Source organism: Electrophorus electricus, chromosome 6, assembly GCF_013358815.1.
Source record: "Electrophorus electricus isolate fEleEle1 chromosome 6, fEleEle1.pri, whole genome shotgun sequence".
NCBI classification, from domain to species: Eukaryota; Metazoa; Chordata; class Actinopteri; order Gymnotiformes; family Gymnotidae; genus Electrophorus; species Electrophorus electricus.
The window spans coordinates 2425860-2452095 of NC_049540.1; the positions used below are offsets into that span (position 1 = coordinate 2425860).

At 39.4% G+C, this 26236-nt stretch overlaps 2 protein-coding genes across 2 annotated transcripts; one reads left to right on the top strand and one right to left on the bottom strand.

Moving 5' to 3' along the window:
* Positions 1–303: 303 nt before the first annotated feature.
* nccrp1 (P1, F-box associated domain containing) lies at positions 304–3708 on the bottom strand. The gene is made up of 6 exons (XM_027032688.2): positions 3520–3708; positions 2779–2865; positions 2468–2564; positions 1734–1829; positions 807–945; positions 304–612 (listed from the first exon to the last, which is right to left on the bottom strand). Exons 1-6 carry the CDS (start codon positions 3662–3664, stop codon positions 466–468), a joined length of 711 nt encoding a protein of 236 aa, XP_026888489.2. The 5' UTR covers positions 3665–3708; the 3' UTR covers positions 304–465.
* An 8264-nt stretch (positions 3709–11972) lies between these two features.
* crx (cone-rod homeobox) lies at positions 11973–14864 on the top strand. Its single transcript, XM_035527448.1, has 3 exons — positions 11973–12066; positions 13402–13556; positions 14208–14864. Exons 1-3 carry the CDS (start codon positions 11973–11975, stop codon positions 14862–14864), a joined length of 906 nt encoding a protein of 301 aa, XP_035383341.1.
* The last annotated feature ends 11372 nt before the right edge of the window (positions 14865–26236 follow it).

Genomic DNA, 26236 nt, shown 5'->3' on the forward strand with positions numbered 1-26236 from the left:
GAGGTTAGGACCAGTCATCAGCTGTACTTATTACTTTATCTCGCGCGCCCTCTGCTGTCCAATGGTTTAACATTCAACACCGCCAAAAAAGTACCATGATCACTGCCTGTGTATTATAAAGAAAACCTAATTTTATATAAATGTCAGTTGTCAATGTCCATTCTAAAATATTCACATTGTATTTTGATTCACAAAAGGCAATCAAAATACAAGTGATACTGAATTTCATTTTGTTGTGCATTCATTTTCTTAAAATGGGATTGTCAGATCAGTACCCATACACAGCCATAAAAACAAAAACTCAACATTGTCAAACACCTTGGTTTATTAAAAGGTTCAATACATCTGCTAAAAGGCATTTCACTCTTCAGCAAACTTTAAGGCTTAAGGTTTGACAATGCGATCACACAAAAGAAGAAACTGTTCTGCCCACCAGGGCCTTATCTCTAGGTCTCTGCAGGGTAATTATGAAGTGGATCTGATTGCCTTGATGACCACAGAGCTGTCTGTGACCAAAGTACCAAAGAATTCCACCATAAACTTGCTTTTCACTTTGTGCTGGAAGTGGATGTACCTCACACTGGGCCCATAGCCTGAGAAAGTGTGGGAAACCTGCACACATGCACAATGTATGAGTTATGAGGCAATACATTCCTTCTAAGGTGTTATTTCATAATAACAACAAAATGGCTTCAAATGCAGCCATGTGAAGCACGAAGCATGTGTTTGCAGGTGAGTAAAGCTAACTAGGTAACTGGAAATAGTGTGCAATTGCACGCGCATGTGTCTTGGTGCGGCTGTGTTACCCGTTTCCAGTTGTGGGAGTATTTCTCCAGGTTCTCCATGGGCATACACTGGTGTTCTTTTAAGACAGTCTGCTGATCAGCAGCCAGCAACTTCACATGAAGCTCATAGATAGAACCATCAAGCTGACTCTCCTCATACCTACACACGAATCACAAGAGAAATCCATTTAACTGACACTTAACTGACATACAAGTCACTTGCATACACGCACACACACCCCTTGCAAAAGAATTGAGATCATCTGTAGGACAATCTGTAGTGAAGATTTTTGATTTGTTAATACACCCCTCGCCTGCCAGAGTTACTATTTTAATGATGGACACCAAAACTGTAAACTGTTCAGACTTCACACACACACACACGCACGCACGCACACACGCACGCACGCACGCACACACGCCAAAGACTTATCCAGCCACAACCAACAACATCCCACAAGCCACAGTTTAAGTCATGTGTTAAGAAACTCGTTACCCTGCTTAAAGCAGAACTCAGTGCAACAGGTAGAAACTTGGTGTGAAAGAATAATAAACTCCAAAATTTCTCAACTGGCAGAGTGGTTGGCTCACTTCTCTTTAGCCAACAGCAGTTATTAAAGGTCATAAGGGTATTCTTGAGGAGAAAAACCACATTCTGTTTGTGCAGTTGGTGTCATGCTTCACAGTATGGATTGGTAGACATGTAGGTGAATTTATTTCATTTGTACAGATTATATTACACACACGACCATGTACACACTGCACTGGTCAATTTACAGCTGAAGAACAACTTCTTTTTAGCAGCAACAAAAAATATCAAAACAAAAAATAAAAATGTATGAAATAAAATGAACATTTCTACCTCAACAATCTGGATTACAGACTATAACAAGCAGTCATGACTCACCAGTGCTGAATTATAGATAACAACAAGCACTCATGACTCACCAGTCCTCAATGACTATATCTGGCTGGAACTTGTCCAGTAGCTCATCCCACAGACCCTCAGCCTTCAGGTCAATCTGCTGTGACATTGAAAACCACCTAGAGGGGGGCGCAAAGTGCATCAGTATAAGAACCTAAGTGTTGTATTCAAACCCAACAAGAGTGGAACAAGAGCACCTTCAAGTGTATGTAAACCTGGACTGAGCTACTGTGGCCCACCAAAACCTATTTCAGTCCTGCCCATATTCACCTCGATCACACTACACTGTAGACCACACTTATGCAATACTTGCAAAAACTGCAAGGGTCCCTTTCGTCATGTATATTGTTTTGGGCTTTATGGTAACCAACATTTAATGTACCACATCTGATTAAAGTGCACAACACACACTAATGAATAAAAGATTCTGTGAAAATAACAGAAATGGACCAAAACCACTGTCACCTGGGGTGTTTAGAAAAAAAAAATAATAATCAGATAAACCCAGCTAGTGTGAACAGAATATGGTCAAGGTTAAGTTTATTTATGTAGCACTTTTTACAAGACAAGTCTTTACAAAACAGCTTTACAAATGTATGGGTCAGTTACTCCAGTGGGTGGGCTGTTAGTCCTTATTAGTCTTTCTGACAACTTCACACACGCCCAACCAATGTTTGCTTTCCCCACATCCTAAGACTCCACCCACACATCCTCAACCTCAAACCTAGAGGTTCCGCTGCTCATCACCACACTTTACCTGTACTGCGGCAAATAGCAGACCACCGCACCTGGTGGTATGTTGTTTGTATCATATGGCAACACCTCTGTGCTGGTTGTCCAACCTGCAAAATCACCTGAAAGAGACCCAGGAGGTGTGATGTACAGGACATTAATAACACAGCTAGTCCACACACATAAAACAAATGGTTTTCCCACGAGATCTTATATTGTTTCAGGTATGAGAAACCACATCATTAAAGTAAAAACCATAAATAATGGACTTGATGTGGCCATCTGTTATAGACGTTATCAGAAATATGATTTATGCTTTAAAGGCCTGGAGTTTACCCGTCGGTTCTAATTGGGGGGGCACGTCATCTCTCGTAGGTACTCCCGGAATCTCGCGCTCGGGTGGCGGTGCCTCGTGGGTCACGTCTGTTAACCAGAACAATCACGGTTGCCCGGGATTAACGTTTATACAAGTTTGAGGCCGACGCCCTTCCCGTCTCAACACATATGCAGACGACGCGTAACCAGAGGCAAAAAAGAGAGCTTTGCTTACTAGCAAAAAACAAAAATAAATAAATAAATAAATAGTGTGAAATTTGCTTGAACGTTGTGGCTGGCTGGGTAGCTAACGATAGCTAGTTTAGAAAAAAAAAGGTTTTCTACAAATAAGTTTTCAAAAAACCCAGTTATCAAAGTGTTGCAACTATCTTGCAAAATCCTGACCTGATCTTTAAAGTCTACATTTCACAGCTACATTACGAGACCGTTCCTAAACTCAGAAATTCTCTTCTGATTCAAAGACATAAACTTTATCTAGCTAGCGCAACTTTAGCTGGCAATGCTACCTGGCTATCTGACATCTACTACAAGCGTGTAGAAGCTGTGGAAAGACTACATTTTTACTAAAAGTTAAAAAGTACCTCACGTCTTTTAAAAACTCGATCTCACAAAAACTTTAAGAGGGACAGCCATTAATCCATCCAGCCAAGCTAACTAATTTCAGACGTGTATGTAAACATAGCCACATGCGCGCACACGTATGGACTGTTTACATGTCACGTTACTGATGACGTAAATTACCGTGGGGCCGCGGGTTCTTGAGTAAATTCCGCTCGAATGGTTTTTTTCCGTAGACGGTTTTCCAGTCTACGCTGTCGGGCATTGGGACATGGTTAGACCCCAGGTGCCACTCCAAATCGCACTTCTTCTTCCATTCATCCGCCATCAGGGACGCTTCCACTAACCGCTCCTACATGCAGTATGACAGAAACAGGAAGAGTACGAGCGGAGGTGTAATTTATCAACCCCTGCCCCACCCATGAATGTGAAATGATGATCAGATGATGGTTTATATCCTCCCAGTCCTTTTTCTGAAAGGCTTCTCATGTACGCTAACGAAGCCTTAACTTTATTAATTTCAGTAACAGCATGTAACATGCAGAATCTTGGGCAGCTTTGCCACAATGTCATAAAAAAGAAGAAGAAAACCCGAAAAAATGAACAAATTGGCAGACAATTTAGAACGTGTAGCCTACCTCAATAAAGATAACTTAGGTTCAAAGTTTATACTCTGTACATACCACACCTCCTACACCTACATTCCTACAGATTATGTTGTGTGTTGCCATGTAATCCCAAGGAAAATAGTTGCCCAGTGTCATGAGACTGTTGGTTATTGTATTTTTAGGTCTCTTTGTAGCTCCTTTTGCTTCTTTTGACATACCTCACCAACTCTGTGATTCGATTTCACCCTGGGAGGTTCCGTTATTCATGAAGCTGATGAAGAAATCCATATAAAAGGACTTTTTGAGGATCTTGCAAAATATTTGTTTTGCTTGCAAAATGTTATGACCTCCTAATTGCTTATTCTGATGTACGACCCTTTTCTTTGTGCATGGAGTCTAATTAAATTTAAATGGATTTCAGAATTACTCAATAATCAGATGTGGAAGTATCCCAGGGCATTCCCAGACTAGGTCAACCCAGCATCCTGCTTTAATCTATGGCATGCATGCATGTGAATGACTTAGACAAAGCTGTTTATAAAAATATTCACATAGATATTTATTTAGTAATAGAAAAAGAGTTATAAAATCTAGGCCTTCATAAGCACAATAAACAAATAACAAACACTGGAGTCTCCCAGCAGGTATAGGTAAAAAAAAAAAAAGAAAAAAAAAAAAGAAATTATAATACAGCACTGTACCTAAAAATAAAACTAAACAAAAAAACCTTTGCCAAACAAAATGGAGAAAATAACTTGGACAACAGCACACTAACAGTCTTAATATAAATAATATATGATTTCTGTAAAGTTGCCTTGAGACAACTTGTGTTATAAAAAAATATACAAATAAATTTGAATAGAAAATAGACATAGGTGCAGCCTGCTAACCCTGTACACCTAGGTCTGGGTCCCAGTCAATGCCCAAACCAAGCTAAACAAACAAACAAAAAAGTTATAGATAACCTATTACAATTACAAGGGTCAGATACTGTGCACACGCTTAATAAAACTACCCTTGGCGGTCCAGCTACAAAAAACTAATTAAATGAAGGAACAAACAAACAAACAAACAAACAAACCACAAAAAACCCCAGAAAGGAAATATACCAAATGAGGGGTAGCCTGGCCCCATTCTACTAATTATACACACCCACAATGAAACAGGGCCTGGACAGTGAAATCAAATAGTTCAACACACACATCATCCAACACCAAGATCATATTCTCACCAGGATACCTCCAGTATCCCAACATGACTTTACATACCCAGTCTATAAACATGGCTGAATGCTGCTACCTAATCCATCTGCTTAGCTTGTTCATTGCACAAACCTCTCTTATAACCTCTCGTATAACCTTACACTTTTCCTGCAGCAACACATGCCAAACAACTGTGCCCGTGCTTTGATCAAGGATATCTCAGTACAAGACAAAACAAGGCAAGATTGGTATAGCACTTTTCATATACAGTGGCAATTCAAAGTGCTTCACAAAAAACACTGAAGAATAATAAAGCTTATTACTTACAGAGATCTATCATCTCAGGAAGGTCTTTGTCAAAAATAAAAGAAAACTAAATGAAATAAAGCTAAATGTAGCTAATATACGAAAATTAACTAAAATTAATTTTAAAAATATGAAAGATAAAAAAAATAAAAGGTGAATGAAATATGTTTAATAGATAAAAGATATAAATATATAAAACATATAAAGATATAAAAGATATAAAGTCTACAAAATCACATGAATCATAAATTGAGATAAAAGATAATGATAGAATACATTAAGAATTAAAATAAATAAAGCACACTGTAGCACTTAAAAGTTGAAAGTGCAGTGCTACAGGATCTGCGGGACCAGTGTTTAACCTGAGCCAAAAGCCTGGCCATATGATTGTTTTTAGTTTCGATTTAAAAACATCTAGTTTCAGGGCTGTGCTAGTATCTGCTGATTATTAAAACAGCATAATAGCTAAATGCTGCCTCTCCATGTTTACTCTTTACATAGGGCAGGACTAACTGTCTAGTTCCAGCTCATAACACTGCAGCATATGAGAAAGAATACAGGGGCTTTTATCTTCCTCACAGAACATACCACACCATTCACAGAGAGATGATTATATTCATTAATTATCTGTAAATAAATAATGGATAAACACAGGATTAGTGATTGGGATGAAACCTAAAACAGAAGCAAACATTTCCATCTTTTATCCAAACATGTCTCTCCATATATATTTAAAGATGGCAGCAGTGATGCCATGTGTATTTCCACCACCAACCCTAACACAGATGGTAACTACAGGAGGCCCTGTTTATGAACAAACCAAAAACTGTATAAAATATAATGAACCATTGACTAACATATCAGCTAGTTATCACACTGACTTTTATCAAAACATTAAAAAGTTCTACACAATTTATCCTCATCAAGTACTGGCAGTGATATTAAAATTGTGTCTGATTCCATGTATGCAGGGTCCAGCACACTGTAAGAAGCCTCAGTCAGACCACCAGTGTCCAGCAGAGCTTAGGGAAGAAGCCAAAGTGTCCAGAACCTGCAGATGAGAGGGAATGAAAGGGGATGAGAGGGTATGGGAGGGAATGGGAGGGAATGGGAGGAGAGGGTATGAGAACGGATTAGAGAGGATGGGAGAGGAAGGGATGGGAGAGAATAGGATGCGATGAGAGGGTATGAAAGGGGACGGGAGCGGTTAGGAGGAGATGGGAGGGGATGAGAGGGGATGAGAGGAGATGAAAAGGGATGGGAGGGGTTGGGAGGGAATGGGATGGGATGAGAAGGATCCCCATCTGCCACCGGCAGCAGCAGCGAGAGCTATAGTGCAGGATGCCACTGAAGTGTCCCAGTTGTCCAGTGCACCTGCACATTCTCCTGCCATGTGCTTTTGCCTACATTTACATTTACAGCATTTAGCAGGCGCTCTTATCCAGAGTGACTTACAAAAGTGCTTTGTCATTTACTCATAGAATATATCCTGGCCAGTACAGTAGGTTAGAGTCCAAGATACCAATGAACTAGAATACTGTTAAGATACAGGGATCAATGATGATGCCTAGGAAATAGTACATGCCACCTGCTCATTAACAATATGCAGACTAGAACTATTATTATAATTAGTGTTATTTATGTGTAATTCTATGTATACATGGAAGTATATATTTAGGCATATATGACTTTGTTTATCCAGAATAGAGCATTTAAAAACTGTTTCAAAGCTAATGTTTGGCTTTATATTAATGACAGAAGGCTGATGTGATTTACAGCATTTAGGATGTTGATCACTGGAAAATGGCTGTCAGTAAAATGACACAGCCTACATGACCTGAATGAAGGAAGGCCCACGGTGCTGCAGCTCTGGTGATGGACAGATTCATCCTGCTGACAAATGTCCCTCAGGGGGCCTGACACAACCAGTTCCAACAGGGAAATCCAAAACCTTCTGCACACCACATTGCCCAGATGCACACGGTGCAGGAGGAACATGCAGTTGTCCAATCTGTTGGACCTATCCAGTACTCTGGTCAATGTGGATCCAAGTTGTCTGGTTGTGGTCAGATTCATCCTGTCTGGTTGTGGACAGATTCATCCTGCTGACAAATGTCCTTCAGGGGGCCTGACACAACCAGTTCCAACAGGGAAATCTAAAACCTTCTGCACACCACATTGCCCAGATGCACACGGTGCAGGAGGAACATGCAGTTGTCCAATCTGTTGGACCTATCCAGTACTCTGGTCAATGTGGATCCAAGTTGTCTGGTTGTGGTCAGATTCATCCTGTCTGGTTGTGGACAGATTCATCCTGCTGACAAATGTCCTTCAGGGGGCCTGACACAACCAGTTCCAACAGGGAAATCTAAAACCTTCTGCACACCACATTGCCCAGATGCACACGGTGCAGGAGGAACATGCAGTTGTCCAATCTGTTGGACCTATCCAGTACTCTGGTCAATGTGGATCCAAGTTGTCTGGTTGTGGCCCTTCTGTGTAGTCAGTGATTTTCACTGTTTACCTATGACCCCTCTGATCTACAGCATCACCAATCACTCAGTTTTTTTTGTTTGTGTATAAAAAGCCCAATATAACAGCTATTTGGGAATTGCTAGAACCTGCAATTTTCATAGTTTTATACCCACACACAACACAATATTTAACCTCAGACTTTACACAACTTTTTACATCATACCATAACACTCTGATACACATTGGCATTACATCACCGCATGTTGAGAGTGTGAGAAAAGAACAGAGAAACAGGCAACGACCACCAGGGGGCACACATGGTCTCATTCAGTCAGTGTTCCCATACCACTTACACATTTCGATTCTCTCTACTCCTCTTTATCTGCTTAGATTATTTGGTATGTGTGTTATTTATATATTGGAACTGTATGTGTTCCTACAGCTATGATGCAACCACTCAACACATCACATGCTGTAACTGTTTCAGTGAGACTTTTAATGGTTTTAATTTTATTAATTAAAATTTTAATTGTATTGCTATTATTGTTTTTCTGCATATTTTTGTGAGCCTGTGTGTCAAAAGTATAGTGTAAATTGTGTTGGTATTATGTGCATCTAGATCACTCATGTATGGTTTTTTGTAAGTGTTGCATGTTTATGAGACTAGATGTATGTTTTTTCTGAGACTTTGAATGTCTGTGTGTGTTAAAATGGTATTTTATGTTTCTGTGTTTGTGAAAAAGAATTATTTGGGTGTTGTGTTTGTTTGTGTCACAAAAGAGGAGGTGCTGTTTGCACTGTGTCACATATGTGGAGTGTGTTGCATATGTGTGGGGCGTGTGTGCGTTTTGTCAGGGATTATCACTGAGTGAGTGATTGGTGCTGACATCGGTCTGTGTATTACTGGCTGGGCAGGAGATTAAACCGGTTCTTTTTAGACTCTCTAATCTGGATTATCTGATCCAGTGTGCCAGCGATGACGTGGTTCACTCCCCCTGTCTCTTTCTCTCTCTTTTCCACCTCACTCATCTCTCATTCCATTTCCACTCCTCTTTTTTCCCCTCTACCCTCACCTCTTGTTCACATTCTCTATGTATTTCATCTCTTCATCTTGAGTGTGCCAGTGTGTTGACCAGAGTCCAGAGAAAATCTATTTGTAAGAGGGTGTGTTCTCATGAGTTTGTGTGTGTGTGTGTGTGTGTGTGTGTGTGCATGCGCGCGTGTGAGCACGTGTCTGCGGATTAGATGATAGTCCACTTCCATAATTGCTCTAGTGGCTGTGTAGCTGGTGGTTGCCAGATGGATATCCTCCTCCCCCACCAGCCTGGGTCTGCCACCCCGGCCTGTCTCCATAACCCCCACTTCCACCAACCTCCTTGCCCTCACACTGGATGGACAAACAAAGTCACAAACATCATATATGCTAAAAAAAAAAATTCTGTTTTCACCAATTATACCTCAACTGTGAAAATAAAGCAATTGCAAAATCAAAAGTATAACCCAGTACAGGTCAACAGCTCACCAGAGGCAAAGGGAATAGTTTAAAAAGGTTCTTAACTGGTTATTAAATAGTGTGTAGGGTTTGTTTAATAACAAAGGAGATATTGATTTTAAAAAGGTGGTATGCTTACCACCTCACTTTAATGAATATTAACTAATGTGGTTGTAGCTTTTGTTAGGGATTTGTTGCATCTGTGTGTAAACCACCTCATCTTCAGTAATAGCTTGGCTTCTGTTTGTTTAAAAGAGACAGTAATTGGGAAATGGATAGAATTGCTGTAGAAAGCCAGTTGTGGTGTATTTGTGTGGTGATGCATCTGGTAACACAGTTGTCCAATGCAACTTTAATTGGTTGAGGTGTGTCATGAACTGTCATGGACCCCACTCATAAAGCTAACCCCTTAATGACAATCTCTTTCTGTCATGTCATATCCTATTTCCAGCATTCTAAGTAAGGGGTTTTTGTTATAACTATCTGACTAAGGTGTTTTTCTAATAACAAATCTTGTTTTTGTCCAATCTCAATGTCTTTGTATGAGCTCCATTCCAGAGAGCCTTCAGATTTCCTCTCACCATATTGGTCATACCTGGTTGCATTACAATATGTGTCATCTGTTAACCAGGGAGGGGTACGCCATGTTTCTTGTATATTACACATCCATCCACGCACCCATATACACACCCAATCCACACCACCCAATCCTGCACCCTATAAACACACTCATCAACCATCCATCCACACATCCATATATACACCCATCCATCTATCTATCCATCCATCCATCCATCCATTCTTTCACAAACCTATCCACACCCACATACCTAGTCATGTTCTTGTTCTCAGTAAGACCTCTTGTCACTGTGTGGTCCAGCAGCAGTGGTCCAGAGAGCACATTTCCCTCTGTTGCCAGGCTGCAACTTCCTCCATCTTCATCCCTCCTTCTTTCCCACAGGATATCTGACTGTTCTGTGTCCTGCATGGTGTTCGTGCCTTCTCCGTCCCACCGTCATCTCCGTTCTGGTCACTAGCTCCTCTATCATCTCCGTTCTGATCTTTCTCTCTCATTCATGAGAAAACACTTTTCCACCTTTTATCCCGGACTAAGAGTCTTACATTTCAGATAAAGCACATTGTGATTAATCAGTGCAGCTGTGTGTGTGTGTGTGTGTGTGTGTGTGTGTGTGTGTGTGTGTGTGTGTGTGTGTGTGTGTGTGTGTGTGTGTATGGTAATTAAATATGACTAACAGTGTGGGAACACTTTAAGACTTACTTACAAGAGAAAGTGTAATAACAACAACAACCACCAATGATAAGAAACAACACAATATAAAATTAGTATTGTCGTTGTTTGTTATTAAATTAATTGAAAAATAAAAAGTAACAGGTTATTTTCCTTTTATAGTTCACCATTTTAATTCAACAAAAACAAAACAAATACATTATTAGTCTGTGATTTTGATTGTAAGTTAAAATCCAATATAGTATTGCCTTAATGAAATGTTACCTAATATATTCAGTATCTTCACATATTATTGCATTATTTTATATTTGAATTTTGCAAGAACATTTAATATTTTACTTTATATAAGGGTGTTTGTGGAAATGAAAATTCTGGGAGGGACAAATATATCATTGCTGGCAGTAAGGCAGAGTAAGCTTATTGTCCTACAAAGAGTAAGAAATAAGACAATTAAACACTATTAAAAACTGTAACCCAGCGCATTTGTATAGAATTTAACAATTGTTGTAGCACGCAACGCCAACAATGAAAGATAATTAAATTCTGCAGTTTGCAAAATATAGGATATATAGGATATAAATGTATTTTTTAATGAAAAAAGTCATTGTAGTCCTATTTTAGTGTAATACGACATCTTATAATAACATACACGATACAATTTCTACAATAGGTGTACAATAAGTAAACTATTCTTTTGTGTGTAAATAAATCAGAACTCACATGCAATTGTGTATATTAATTGATATCGAAACAGCTGATTACTGTGACCATGAGTTCACATTAAACATTAGAGAGGCATGTCCTGCCTATGTCAACCTGTTTGTACTAGAGACATCAAGAGAGGAGAGACAGAGAGAGAAGGGGGGGAGATAGAAGTGTGTGTGTTTGTTAGTGATGCTTCTTGATTAGCTCCTCTTTTCTTTATTGCGCGCAGTGTCCCGCTTCCCTCCGGTTTCATAACGTGCTTTAACCAAAGGAGAACCTAAAAACAACTCGTGAACTTGTTTTTTTTTTTTGGTTTTTTTTACACTTTATTCCCGCATTTGTAGTGTACCTTCACATCATCTGTGCTATACAATTATTGAATTCCACTCGTGGTTAGAAAGAGCGAAAGAAGAGCCGGGGAGAAAAGCCTACAGGTGTCTTGCGTAGCGTGCGCATTCCACCAGGAGCGACCCGCACGCACGGCAGACGGTAGACAGACGGCCCTCGGTGAGAAGAGTGCACCCCGGACGGCACGCGGCGTCACGCAGGCCAGAGCAGTGGAGAGAGGCAGGGGTTTGAGAGTCGCGTCCATCCCAAGCATGATGTCCTACATAAAGCAGACTCATTACGCAGTGAACGGGTTAACTCTGTCCGCTCCAGGGATGGACCTACTACAAACAACGTCGGCTACCCAGGTGAGTTTAAAAAGTTTAATGACTAAATGTCCTTAAACTCCTATATTTTCCTTAGCGCGTGTTGATGCTTTTCAATGGCAAATGTTATATTATTGAACATTTAAATATAATGGTCGCAATTTAAAAATACCTACATAAATAAAAACAACAATTCCATGGTACAGATTTAGTTTTCTACCTTCTTTTCAATATATATTATTTTAATATTTAATCCAAGACGGTTTTCTTTTTCACATTTTCATTCTTTAATATTTCGTTTTTATTTATTTATTTTTGTTAAAAATAGCCATCACAAGACAAACAGCCACTAAATGGAAAACATCAATCGCCTACATAACTTTCTCTAGCATTTTATGCTATCCTCTAACAACATCTCTCAATATTTTTCTTGAATTGTTGGATCAAAATATGGAATATATGCAAGTTCACTAGTACGAGCCACGAGCACCCCTCACGCCAATTAACTTCTGAATCTATTTTAATAGAATATAATTCTAATTGTTTATGTTCAGCATTGAATAACATGTTGAATATTGACATGTTAAATATAGACAATTAATATATTTAATTGTGAATGAAATGCGACGTTTTAATTTACTCGGTAAAAATAATAAAATATTTACTCTTCCACCAAGGACCAACTTTAAAAGACATTATAACAGTAATTTATACCACAACCCCTATGTTGAAGTTAGGAAAAAAATCCAAAATAATATGCACTATGTTCGCTGAAATATATTCAAACACTAGCGACTCTTTTGCCCCCCGCCCCCCAAAAATGGACCGTAAATAAAAACAACTTGAACTTTATAAACTTTATAAAAAGCAAATGTTTTTCGTTATCAGAATTCAAGTGTAACATGCATTCTTGCTATGTATTCTATTACTGATAAAGTGCATGAGGCTTTAAAAGATATGACGTTACTGCATTATGAGCATTTCACAAGCACCTCCGTCGTCTCCTTTCACCATCACCAACTAATGCGCAGCTTGTATTTCACTGTTGGGTCAAACACATCCAAGCATGGGCTTTACTAGCAGAGTTAAACCGCGTCAACTGGCAAAATAAGCAACGTTTAGTCGAGAGAAAGTATGTAGGCGATTTATTGTGTATGGCCGCATTGGGGTGAATTCCGTTTAATTTAGTTCAGTAAACTAATTCAATCAACATTCAACAAACTATTATTTAAACAATATATTATCCATGTGCGTGTGTGTATGTATGTATATATATATATATATATATATATATATATATATATATATATATATATATGTGTGTGTGTGTGTGTGTGTGTGTGTGTGTGTGTGTGTGTGTGTGTGTGTGTGTGTTCAGCCACTCCGAGAAAGCAGCGCCGCGAGCGCACTACCTTTACACGCACTCAGCTGGACATTTTGGAGGCTTTGTTCACAAAGACACGGTACCCCGACATCTTCATGAGGGAGGAGGTGGCGCTCAAAATAAACCTGCCTGAGTCCAGAGTACAGGTGAGACACTGCATGCTGAGTCTAAAGTACAGGTGAGACACTACATGCTGCTGCTGACACTTGCCTGATGAGTTTTGGGTACAGCTGAGTGCAGCGTGAGACACAGACAAGTGCAGATGACAGGGACACTACTTAGGTCTAACTTGGGGTACATAAGAAAATATACGTGAAAGGTAGAATTTATTCAGTGATGAAATTCAAGTGAGGTGCATATGAGTACACATGATACAAGGATGAGACGTGACATCTGAGAACAGATGAAAACGCTAAGATTTGAAGATGAGGACCCAGGCAACCTGAATGAATTGTTTCAGGTGTTAAAGGATGGAGCTCCAGTGTTGCCAATAACAGGACCTCTAGGGGGTGATGTTTCCTTAATATTCACTTTATTCTACTGAAGATACTTTACTAAGACATGTGGTCTAATAATAAGTGAAACTCAAAATCTTCATTTTTATTTCCATTTTGATTTCTATTTGTCATTCCATATAAAATCCAAAGTTTCACCAATGACACTGTTTTTTTCCTTCACCTTACCTTTCTTTTCTTTCTCTTCCTCTCTCTCTCTCTCTCTCTCTCTCTCTCTCTCACCCTCTCTCCCCCTCTCACCCTCTCACCCTCTCTCCATCATGTCTACCCCTTACCCCCCAGGTTTGGTTCAAGAACCGCAGAGCAAAATGCCGTCAGCAGCAACAGCAGACCAGTGGCCAGCCCAAGCCCCGCCCCCCCAAGAAGAAGACCACCCCGCCCCCGGAGATGCCCCCCGAGCCCAGTGCTGGCCCCTCCTCCATGATGGTGTCAGCCCCGCCCCTGACTGTGGCCCCCAGCACCAGTGCTGGCACTGCCCCTGTGTCAGTGTGGAGCCCCACGTCACTGTCGCCCATCCCAGACCCCCTTTGCGGCCCTGGGACCCCCTGTATGCAGCGAGCCAGTACCTACACCATGGGCTACAGCCAGGGCTCCTCCTACAGTCAGGGCTCCTCCTATGGCCAGGGCCCCTCCTATGGCCAGGGCCCCTCCTACGGCCAGGGCTATGGCTCATCGCTTTACTTCAGCAGCTTTGACTGCAGTCCCTACCTGTCACCCATGAGCTCGCAGCTGTCAGCCAGTGGGGGCGCTCTCTCACCTCTCACTGTACCCTCCATGGGTAGCTCCCTGAGCCACTCACCCTCACTCTCCTCTCAGGGCTACGGTGCCTCCTCTCTCAGCTTTAGCACCATCGACTGCCTGGACTACAAGGACCAGCAGGCCTGGAAGCTGAACTTCAGCACCGTCGACTGCCTCGATCACAAGTTCCAGGTGCTGTAGAAAGACAGCAAGAAAGAGAGAGGACTGTGTGTACTTTAACAGCTGGTAGTGCTGCACTTAGGTCCTGGCACTTTTATGAACTAAATCTAAATTATTCACTCTTCAGCAAGAGGACACACAGCGCAGCTGCTTCTTTAAGACCCAGATTGGCTTTGTGACTGGTTGAGAGTGAAAGACTCCTCCAGATTTGAAAACACAGTCACACACAGTCACACACACACACACACACACACACACACACACACACACACACACACACACACACACACAATGAACTGATATCTTTCTGCATATGTTTCACTTCTAGACACTATAGGGTTCATTGTGTTGTGCTTGTACTGTTATATTCAGTTATGCCAGACTGTATACTGTGCTTTTATGCTAGATGACTCATCATTAAAGTTAGCTTGTTATTTCAATGCCAGTTGTGCATTTTTTTTTGTGTGCCGGACACTTTCCATTTGTGGTAGGGCTGGAGGTCCTCTTGCAAGAAGCCCCAGCGCCCCTGTATTCGGGGAGGTTACATGTGCTCATTTGATATACTGTGAAGAAGAAGTGCAAATCAGATCGTTAAATGTGTACCAAACATCTACATGGCATTAACAGAAGTAGGAATTTACCATAATGTGAATTTACTGAAGACAAAAAATAAAGCAAATACAGATACCATGATTCACTACATCATCATTACATAATTGTCATACCAGATATTTTTAAAACAAATATTAGAGTGATAATTACCCAAATACTAAAAAGGAAATGTACTACCCAAAGGGATGAATTAGCTTATTTGTCCATGTTTTGTTGTCATAGCAAGAGTTCAGAGGGGTTCATCTGTGGTAGCTCAGTGGATAAGTTACTTGCCTTGTAATAGGAAGTTTTCCAGTTCAAGCGCCAAGTTGCCACTGTTGGGTCCCTGAGCAAGACCCTTAACTCTAAATCACTCAAGTTGTATTCAGTCATACATGTAAGTTGCTTAGTATAAATGTATCAGGTAAATGTAAACATGAGACAATTTGAAGTCAAAGTTTATGCCCAGCCATACTATGTATTCCGAGTTTAAGAACGGCCTGGCTAGGGGTAGTTTTTGAAGAGAGATTATGAATCCGAAAGTTGGACATCTGGAGGTGACAGAGGGCTGTTGCCATGGGGACACACAGGTGGCTTTGCCTAGTCAACTGGAGGTGTGGATTTATTTTAGCAGATGACCCACCTCAATCTCATTACAGTCAAATCAACAGTATCCTAAAACAATTAAAAAGGATTAACAATCCTCTCTCTCTCTTTGCAATGCTCCCCTCCTGTTCTACCCTTCAGCACTGTCCTAAACATTGTCCTTGGAGTGGGAAGTTACCGAGGTACAGTGGATAAGGGGACACACTGACCGAACAAGTGATCTGCCTAATATAGGCCTTGGTAAAAATCATCTGAATGTAAAAACCAGGCACTTCTTACAACTAAACTGCAGGGTGGTAGACCTCCAGATAGCCATGGACTGGTGCCACACACACACACCCTGAGACAGATACACCTATCGATATTCACATACCCACATACACACACGTCGGCCTATACACACACCCCTGGTCCTAGTCACACTGCATGGCTCTATTCAGGTCAGAGCAGGATTAAGAAGCTCTTAGCATGTACAGAGGGGACAGAAAGAGAAGGAAAATATGGGGGGGGGGGGGATGGTTGAGATTCACTATGAGACATAGTGTACGCATAGAGGTAGTTGATTGGTTAAAACACATATTGAAAAATGTCCAGTAGAGGTTTTTGATTGATTAATATACCCATGTTATATTTGTTAGTTACTGATTTCAGAGCTCATGACAGTCATAGAAACTCTGTTCCCCCAGAATACCAGAGTAATTATTTTAATGATGGCTACCAAAATTGTAAAGGCTGTTTAGATGTAGTGGTCATAAAAGATTGTTTACATTAGTTTGTTTCGATAGATAGATAGATAGATAGATAGATAGATAGATAGATAGATAGATAGATAGATAGATAGATAGATAGATAGATACTCACCTGGAATTTTCTTTAGTAATATATAAAACAAATGTTAAGATAAAAGTGTTACAGATTGGTGACACTTCCAGGTTCAAGCCACAAGTGGGCGCTAATGTTGCATAGGTCTATATCAAACGAGTAACCAGCTGGAGGAAGGAAGTCAGCAACACCTCTTGGTATTGAAAAGATGCGTCTCTCTGGTGAATGGTCAATTTTGTCAGTATGCAGTATTATACATTTTGCAAAGATGAGTTATTAGACTGAAATTTTTTTATTCATCATTTATACATAAGACATTGCAAGAGGTCAGAAGCAAGCAAGTTTTTTTTTCTTTCTCTCTCTCTCTCTCTCTCTCTCTCTCTCTCTCTCGCTCTCTCTGTGTGTGTGTGAGAGAGAGAGAGAAAGAGATTAATATCATAGTCAGACCAAGACTGATGGTGCTTTGGCCTTTCAGTGGCTTTCAACCTCACACTACAGACGAGGACGACATACACACCAAAGGGACTGCATTATTTGTTAAAATCAGGCCTTAGTAAATTAGCTCCCAAACACTGTCTGCATTACTGAATTTTGTGGAATTAATATATTAACAAGTTTTGTCAGCCTAGAGGTATAAGAGGTTGCATCAGTGAAACTGGTTCCAAATAATTTTTCAGGCTGACTATGAAAACACCCACATATACAGAATCATGGTAAGTACACAAATTATACAAATGTGCAGGTAATGCTGGATCTGAAAGAAAAACCTGAGACAAACTACCGTAAAAATAGCCGCCAGTAAACTGCTAAATAAGTTAGGTGTAATTGTGAGAAACTCATATTCTCTTTACTCAGTTAGAATTTTGTATGAGACCACAGAATTTCACTGACTCATTCCATGTTTGGTAATGCTGAGACAGTTGGGATGACTTGCCAACAGAACAAATTCTATAATGATAACATTTCTTGGCACCTATTTGCAGTCTGATCAGAAAATGATTGAAATCCCTTCAAAGGATGACTGAGGACACTGAATGTTATCAATATCTTATCATTCTGAGTGACCAGTAATGGGCACACAAATATTTAAAACTGCAGTTATGATAGTCCCATAATCAAAGTCATAGGAACAATTCATGGTCATGATATAGGTGTGTAAATAAAGACCAAGCCACAAGGAGGAATTAAAATTAAAAACGGTTTGTTTTTTTAAAAAATCCTATCAGTCTGATTTCTCAGTCTAGTCTGGAGGATGTACAAGAGTAAATGTTCCTCTGGTACGTCTAAGGATACAGCTTGAAGATCCTTGAATATTCAGGGAAAAAAAAACAATTAGGCTCACATCCAAACTGACCTAGTTCATGCGCTGTCTCCGTCAGATGCATCGTCCTCTCCCAGTTTCTGGAGGCATGGCTGCGTACTCCCATAGTCCATCTACTACCTGTCGTCATGGCCACGTTTCTCATTCACGTGATTTTTTACGAAAATTGCTTTGGCGCTTAGAATACTTGTAGACATAAGATACGTTAACGTTTAAAGATAGTTTAAGATCTCTGTTTATATTGCCCATATCGACAAAATGCGTTAACGCTATTTTCGTTAAAAACAACAACAACAAAACAAACAAACACCTAAATGGAACGGAGCCAATGTTGACTCAGTTTTGCATTAACTCTTTTCTTCTTAATTTGTAAAGGCGTTTCCCACCCCCTCTGTCCCTTGATATTGCCATATTTCCCCCCAAAAAAACCCGAAGAAAGCTTTTAAGTGATTAACTATAAACTGTAATTGAGAAGAACAAACTTCTGCTTTGAAAGGAAACCAGCAGACTGTTAAGTCAATCTATACTGTCAGTCATAAGACATTAAAACATCAATAGGCGTAGGTAATACATTATTTTTATGTTAGTCCCAAAGTGGTTGACTTGTCGGAACTGAATTCCAGAAGCCGATGATTTCTTAACGTGTATGTGACCGAACTTCCATCGTAGGCCATAGCTTTCTAACAAACGGGAAATGCCGTCGCAGCTGTTAGCCAGTAAAATAGTTTTTGACGTCTTGGGCTTTGTCCTTTAATAAACATCATTGTAGCGCAATTACTGCACAAAGCAGGTTTACTTTACATAGTAAAGTATCAGTATCAGCTGCATTGTTTGCGCTCAATTATACTAAACATAATTGTAGGATTTCTTTATCATGAGGTTCGCTTTACTGAATTTACTGAATGATATATTAAGGTAAATTCACCTTAATAGATCATCTGGTTCTTTGCGGTATAGGATCACATTTTCTAATACTAAAATACGCAAAGGACAGCCATTTAATAACAGTGACAAGACAGTTTCTAAAAATAAAAATACATAAAACATTTGTAACCGCCCAATTAACTGCACCTACAATGGCACAAAATGCTAATTTAAATTCAGTGTGCCTTCTAGGATGGGAAATCATTACACCCTACAGCTTGTGCACAAATCACCGCATGTGATATCCGTAAACAAATAAATAATTTTATCTTAATCATGAAGATTTCAGTAGATTGATATTAAAGGACAAAGTAATTATAAAACACGCCCTTTTATGAAGGTCATTATGGGAAATGTTGGGCCTGTAGTGAGTTTGCTTGGCGTGTTCTGTAATTCTGGTCAGCAATTCAGGATAAATTTGACTTTTTACCGCAACATTTGTTTGGGGCACATGCCCCAGTACATTGGGTCTAATAATGCCCCTGCCTTTTATGCTAATTTGGCCAGCCTTGTGTTTCTTAGAGATGCTTAAGATGCCAGGGTATTTGGCTAATAACCAAGTCATTAGGTTAGCAAAGAGAGGGACGTGCTAGCACACTGTGAAATTGCCAAATAATTCTGAGTTTTTTATATTGGTGCAGATACGATTTGATTTATTTATTTGTATTGTGCTATTACATAAATGTGTTGCTTAACACCAATGTGCACCAGGGTTCTGAATGCTCCTTCAAGTCAAAAGCCAATATGACTATATAGCAGGCAAAATTCATCATTCAGGTTATCATTTACATGAGACGCGTGAAAGGCTACTTGCCTGGCTTTCGAATGCTGTCACAGCCTTTTCTCTGATATAATGCTATGGGTAGATTCTGTGACATTTGCACAACATCCGAATAAGTTTTTCTGCACTGGTTTCACTGGAAAACTTGCGTTTGTTGCCATTGTTGAAGGTGAAAGTACTCATCAAAGACCCTGCATTGTGTTGATCAAAAGTGTGCTGTGACTTAACTGGTCATCATACCTGTGTACTAAATGGGAGGTCCTATGTTCAAGTTCCAGTGTTACCTTTACCTTAGGGAAACACTTTATAAAATGTGACATTCAGGTTCACAATAATGAATGACTGTCAAAAGGTTAGCATACCTAGGCTCTCTGGTGCAATAGATAGGGCATTGGACTTCTAGGCTAGGATTAGAAGCCAATTAAAGGTTGTGGGTTTGAGTCCCATAAGAATCAACTTTCTTCTGGGGGATCTTGAAAGCCCTTGTTCCATGCTAATCCCACAGTTGTTTGCAAAGTTTATGTTAGTTTTCTGTAGGTCTCTTATGGCTTGTTTTCTCTAAGAATCAGTACCTGCCTAATAAAGTAGCAAATATGCTCGCAGCAAGTCAAGTTTGGTTTATCCGTCACATACATAGTCAGATACAGTATAACTCGCAGTGAAATGGTGGAGAGTGATCTGTCCAAACTGAGAAAAAGAAAACAGGGGTGCATAGAGAAATATAGATATTCTCTATATGTGAAATATATATATGCAAAGATAAATATATATATTCTATGTATGTACAAAATATATTAACAATGTATGTACAATATATGTATATTATGATTATATACACAATGTACAATGTATATGGTTGTGTATATATGTACACAATCTACAGAATGTACAGATCCATTTCGTATAATAACATATCTACAGTTGTTGTGTTACAAGGTAATTGAATATAAATATATATATACAGATATACAGTTATGTTACATGGTGGTGGTGGTCCCCACAGTTTATTTTGGAGTTGCCAATTCATTGTCAGTTTTTTAGATATGTGCAGAAACACTTTGCTTGAGTTTTTGTGTGCTGCTAATACATAATTGTCCTGATTAATACCAATGGTTTGAACCCTCCTTCAAGGCCACAGATTAATTAGAGTTGAAAAACTAACGCAACATGTCACTGCTTTTTCCATGAGTTTTGTGAGTCTCACATAGCCTCTGTGGTGCAATGAGTCAGGCATTTGACTGCCAGACTCAGCTTTAAAGGTTGTGCCACCAGAGTTGCTACTTTTCTGGAGGAACTTGAAATCCCTTGTTCCTTGATAATACCACCAGTGCCTGGCAATGTTTAACAAGTGTAAGTCAGTTACAAAGAGAGTGCCTGTCGACAAGTCTACTCACTGATTTCCAATGCTTGCTTTCCTATTTGTTTGTCAAATTCATCTCAGACTTTTCATTTTTAACTTTCCTATAGGTCTCTTAAGGCATGTTTTCTCTTTGAACCAGTAACTGCTCTTTCTCCAGTTCATTAGGTTAGCAAAGAGAGGGGCGTGCTAGCACACTGTGAAATTGTCAAATAATTGCGAGTTTTTTATATAGGTGCAGATACGATTTGATTTATTTATTTGTACTGTGCTATTACATAAATGTGTTGCTTAACACCAATGTGCACCAGGGTTCTGAATGCTCCTTCAAGTCAAAAGCCAATATGAGTATATAGCAGGCAAAATTCATCATTCAGGTTATCATTTACATGAGACGTGTGAAAGTCTACTTGCCTGGCTTTCGAATGCTGTCACAGCCTTTTCTCTGATATAATGCTATGGGTAGATTCTGTGACATTTGCACAACATCCGAATAAGTTTTTCTGCACTGGTTTCACTGGAAAACTTGTGTTTGTTGCCATTGTTGAAGGTGAACGTACTCATCAAAGACCCTGCATTGTCTTAACGTAGCAAATATGCTGGCAGCTTTTTTTGGAGTTGCCAATTCATTGTCAGTTTTTTAGATATGTGCAGAAACACTGCTTAATTTTCTGTGTGCTGCTAGTACATAATTGTCTTGATTAATACCAATGGTTTGAACCCTCCTTCAAGCCTGCAGATTAATTATAGCTGAGAGACTAACGCAATATGTCACTGCTTTTTAAATGATTTACCGTTAATGGTAGATGCTGTGACATTTGCCCAACATGCAACTGAATCTTTCTGCATGGTTCAACGAGCTCATCAAAAGGGTGCCGTAGCTTAGCTGGTCATAGTGCCTGTCTAGTAAACAGGAAGTCCTGGGTTCAAATCCCAGCAGTACCTTTTACATTATACTAACCCTTGTTAGGACTTCAGATTCATGCTCACAATTCAGGGGTCCTTGTTGCAAGTATGGAGGGGGAAAGGGCACATCAAAGACACACTGATACTCCCTATAACAGTGTGGCTGAGCTTAGCTTATGATAGTGCCTGCCTCTTAAACATTAAGTCCAGCATTCAAATTTCAGATGTGCCGTTTCTCTGTGGAAAAGTCTAGGCTAGGATTAGAAGCCATTCAAAGATTGTGGGTTTGAGTCCCATGAGAGTCAACTTTCTTCTGGGGGATCTTGAAATCCCTTGTTCCATGCTAATCCCACAGTTGTCTTGCAAAGTTTAACAAGTGTATGTTAGTTTTCTGTAGGTCTCTTATGGCTTGTTTTCTCAAAGGACCAGTACCAGCCTAATAAAGTAGCAAATATGCTGGTAGCATATTTTTGAGTTGCCAATTCATTGTCAGTTCTTTAGATATGTGCAGAAACACTTTGCTTGATTTTTTGTGTGCTGCTAATACATAATTGTCCTGATTAATACCAATGGTTTGAACCCTCCTTCAAGCCCCCAGACTTATTAGAGTTGAAAGACTAACACAACATGTCACTGCTTTTTCCATGAGTTACCGTTAATGGTAGATGCTGTGGCATTTGCCCAACATGCAAGTGAATGCTCAAAATTTAGGTGTCCTTTGTTGCAAGTATGGAGGGGGAAAGGGCACATCAAAGACCCACTGATACTCCCTATAACAGTGTGGGTGATCTTAGCTTATGATAGTGCCTGCCTCTTAAACATTAAGTCCAGCATTCAAATTTCAGCTGTGCCATTGCTCTGTGGAAAAATCTGCTATGGCATGAATTTCATGCTCAGAGTGCCAATTGACGGTGCAAACTTTGTCTCACGTAGCCTCTGTGGTGCAATGAGTCAGGCATTTGACTGCCAGACTCAACTCTCAGGTTCTGCTTGTTTTGGTGTTGGAGAACAGCTGGGTGCTCTTTTGTATATCCTCCACCGACTTTAAATGCCCAGCGTTGCCCAATCCAGAAAAGAAAGTTGCAAAAAGGTTCGCGTGCATCTGTGTGCGAGACAGAAATACAGCGTAGCATGCATAGTAGGATTATTCCAGTATAAAATGCGAATATTGTCGTTGTTGATTAGCGTATTATATATGTATTTGCTAATTCTAAGTTGGACATTCTTCTACACACAAAACAAAAAACGTGCGAAGAGGCGAAGGCACAGAGGACGTAAGCATGGTGTCCACTCCATACGCACGCAGACGGCTCCCCCACGAGAAGAGAGGAGCGGTGATGCGATTATTACACAAGGGGGCGCAAGTGAACCGGGTGACCTCTTCAAATGAGCGTTCTTCCTTCTCTTTATCTCTTTATCTCTTTATCAGGAGACCTTTTTAAGACAGTGTGTATTATGTATTTAATTGAGCCTATTTTTGTATTATTAATTCAACTATATGCATATTACACTATTACACTATATGTCTTCCCTAATAGTGCCCTATTCAGATACTGTATGATTATTGCATGATTCTGAATGGTGTTCTGTATGGTGAACTATATGAGTTAGTTATAATAACGCTACGTGGTTTTCCTGTTTTCTTTTCTCGAATGGGAGATTTGATTATTGTAAACCTCGCAGTACATATTTACACATGGTTATTATGTTGCTTTGTCTGTCTACAGTTATTTATAGACTATATGTTTTAAATATCTCTGTTAAATATACATTTTCTTGAATTAGAAAACGGCAAAAATGTTTAATTGATGAAGCCTATAATTTTCAAACATCTAAAATATAACAAATTTATCAGACCTGCATCTACTCATCAGTAAATATCGCCATCTACTGGCCGCTTTTTGCCTCTTAGGTAGCGTTTGAAAAAAAGAAAAAGCGAATAAGAAACTGGCAAATAAGGAGCCGACTTCAGGCTCGTTCCTATCAAAGGGGGCGAGTGTTTGGGTCTTGCATCATTCGTAAACAAGCACAGATGGCGACTGTTACTAGAACATGCGTTTATTAATACATCCACATTGTCTACCAAACATTACTTGTTAATGACTGTAATTATAGGCTGCATGTCCATTTGGAAACTCCATGTCCATTTGGAAATAGCTAAATGTTCTTGGTCGCTAAGCAACGGACCACAATAGAAGGGGCGTGTACGCAATTAATTACACCAATACCATCTCCATCTGGATTATAATTCTAAAAGAAGTCAACTTAAATGAGAAATAAATTAGGTAAATAAACGTTAACACTATCTAATTTAATTGTGTGTGCGTGTGTGTGTGTGTGTGTGTGTGTGTGTGTGTGTGTGTGTGTGTGTGTGTGTTATAGCTCTTGTAAGTGTTAGGATACAGTGCTAGTATAACCATTCTTTGTTACATCTGTCATAAAAAAAATTAAATGCATTTAGTATAAATGTATCACAGTAGATTATATTTTTCATAAAGCCAAAGGAGCTCATTAGCATCCAAAAATGAAAACGAGAAATAATTGTATCCCAAAAACTGTACACAGGAGCAGAAGCTATTCATAAACTAAGAATAGAAGAATCATCAGATATAAACCACCAAGGGTGTCATTATATCCCCACTATCCATACCTCCACTATCCAGTGCTGCCAAATGATCTTGTTTTTCCTTGTTGATTCTTGGCTCCTCTCTTAAGGTTTCAACTTCATTCACTCTAGGGAGTGTTTTCCTTACCCTTGACATGGCCATTGTCCTCATGGGACATAATCTCTTTTAAATTTAGTGTAACTGTAAGTGTGTTTCTAGTTAATCTCTTTTATAATAAAAAGCTGACCAATTCAAGGCTAAGTTCACAAGTGTTTTGTCTATTTTGAGAGGACAGTGGGAGTGTTGTGTATGGAATCTTTTAGAACGGCTCCAGCTCCTCTCCTCATGGAGACATGATGCACTGTGATCAGGTGTAGTGGCTGCAGAACCACTCTGTTGTGCATTCCCTGGTTACTTATTCACTAAACTCATTTATTTCAGATTCTTCTGATGTGACTGTCACACCAGTACCTTTAACAACTAGATAAGGATAACTACAACATAAGAAAATAAATGAGACTCTGGTAAGTGTGTGTGTGTGTGTGTGTGTGTGTGTGTGTGTGTGTGTGTGTGTGTGTCATGTTAAGCAAGACAATCTTCCTTATAGGCGATGTGCAATATGTGATTGCATATAGTTGCTGGAAGTATTACAAAACTAATGTCTGGTGAAACATGCCACATCTATCACACTAAAAACTTAAATGCATGAACACTTTAGTTAAAATTTATCACAGGAGATCATCTTTATAATGGAACAAAAGCAACATACAAACTTCCAGAAATAAATAAAATAAATAAATCTTATTTTACCTTGTTGATTCTTGGCTCCTCTCTAAGGTTTCACCTTCATTCACTCTAAGGAGTGTTTCCTTACCGTTGTCATGCTGATTCTATTTAAAGCACAATAAAGTCTAATTTAACGGAACCTTGTGCTTTTCAGGAGACCCAAGCACAATAAAGTCTAATTTAAAGGAACTTTGTGCTTTTCAGGAAACCACCGCCAGTCAACTCTGGAGACACACAAAAATGTGTTCAGGTGTTATAATAAGTACAATATATATATATATATATATATATATATATATATATATATATATATATATATATATATATATATATATATATATATATGTGTGTGTGTGTGTGTGTGTGTGTGTGTGTGTGTGTGTGTGTGTGTGTGTGTGATGAGGCAAAATGGCGTCCTGCTAGCAGTGGTCGAAGCAAAACTTTAAAATAACAGCCATGTAGCCCTTTAAAAATATTTTAAAGTTGACTTTTTTGACCATGTCCACACGTATATAGCTCACATTTTATGTAAGTGACAAAAATGATATTTAAAAATAGCAGCAGTCAAGGGGTTAAACGTTATTTGAGTGTTAGGTTGTTAGACTGTAACCATTTATAACAGCTTTGTGCCGCCTCTGCTGCTACTGATTTACTCTCTCTCTCTCTCTCTCTCTCTCTCTCTCTCTCTCTCTC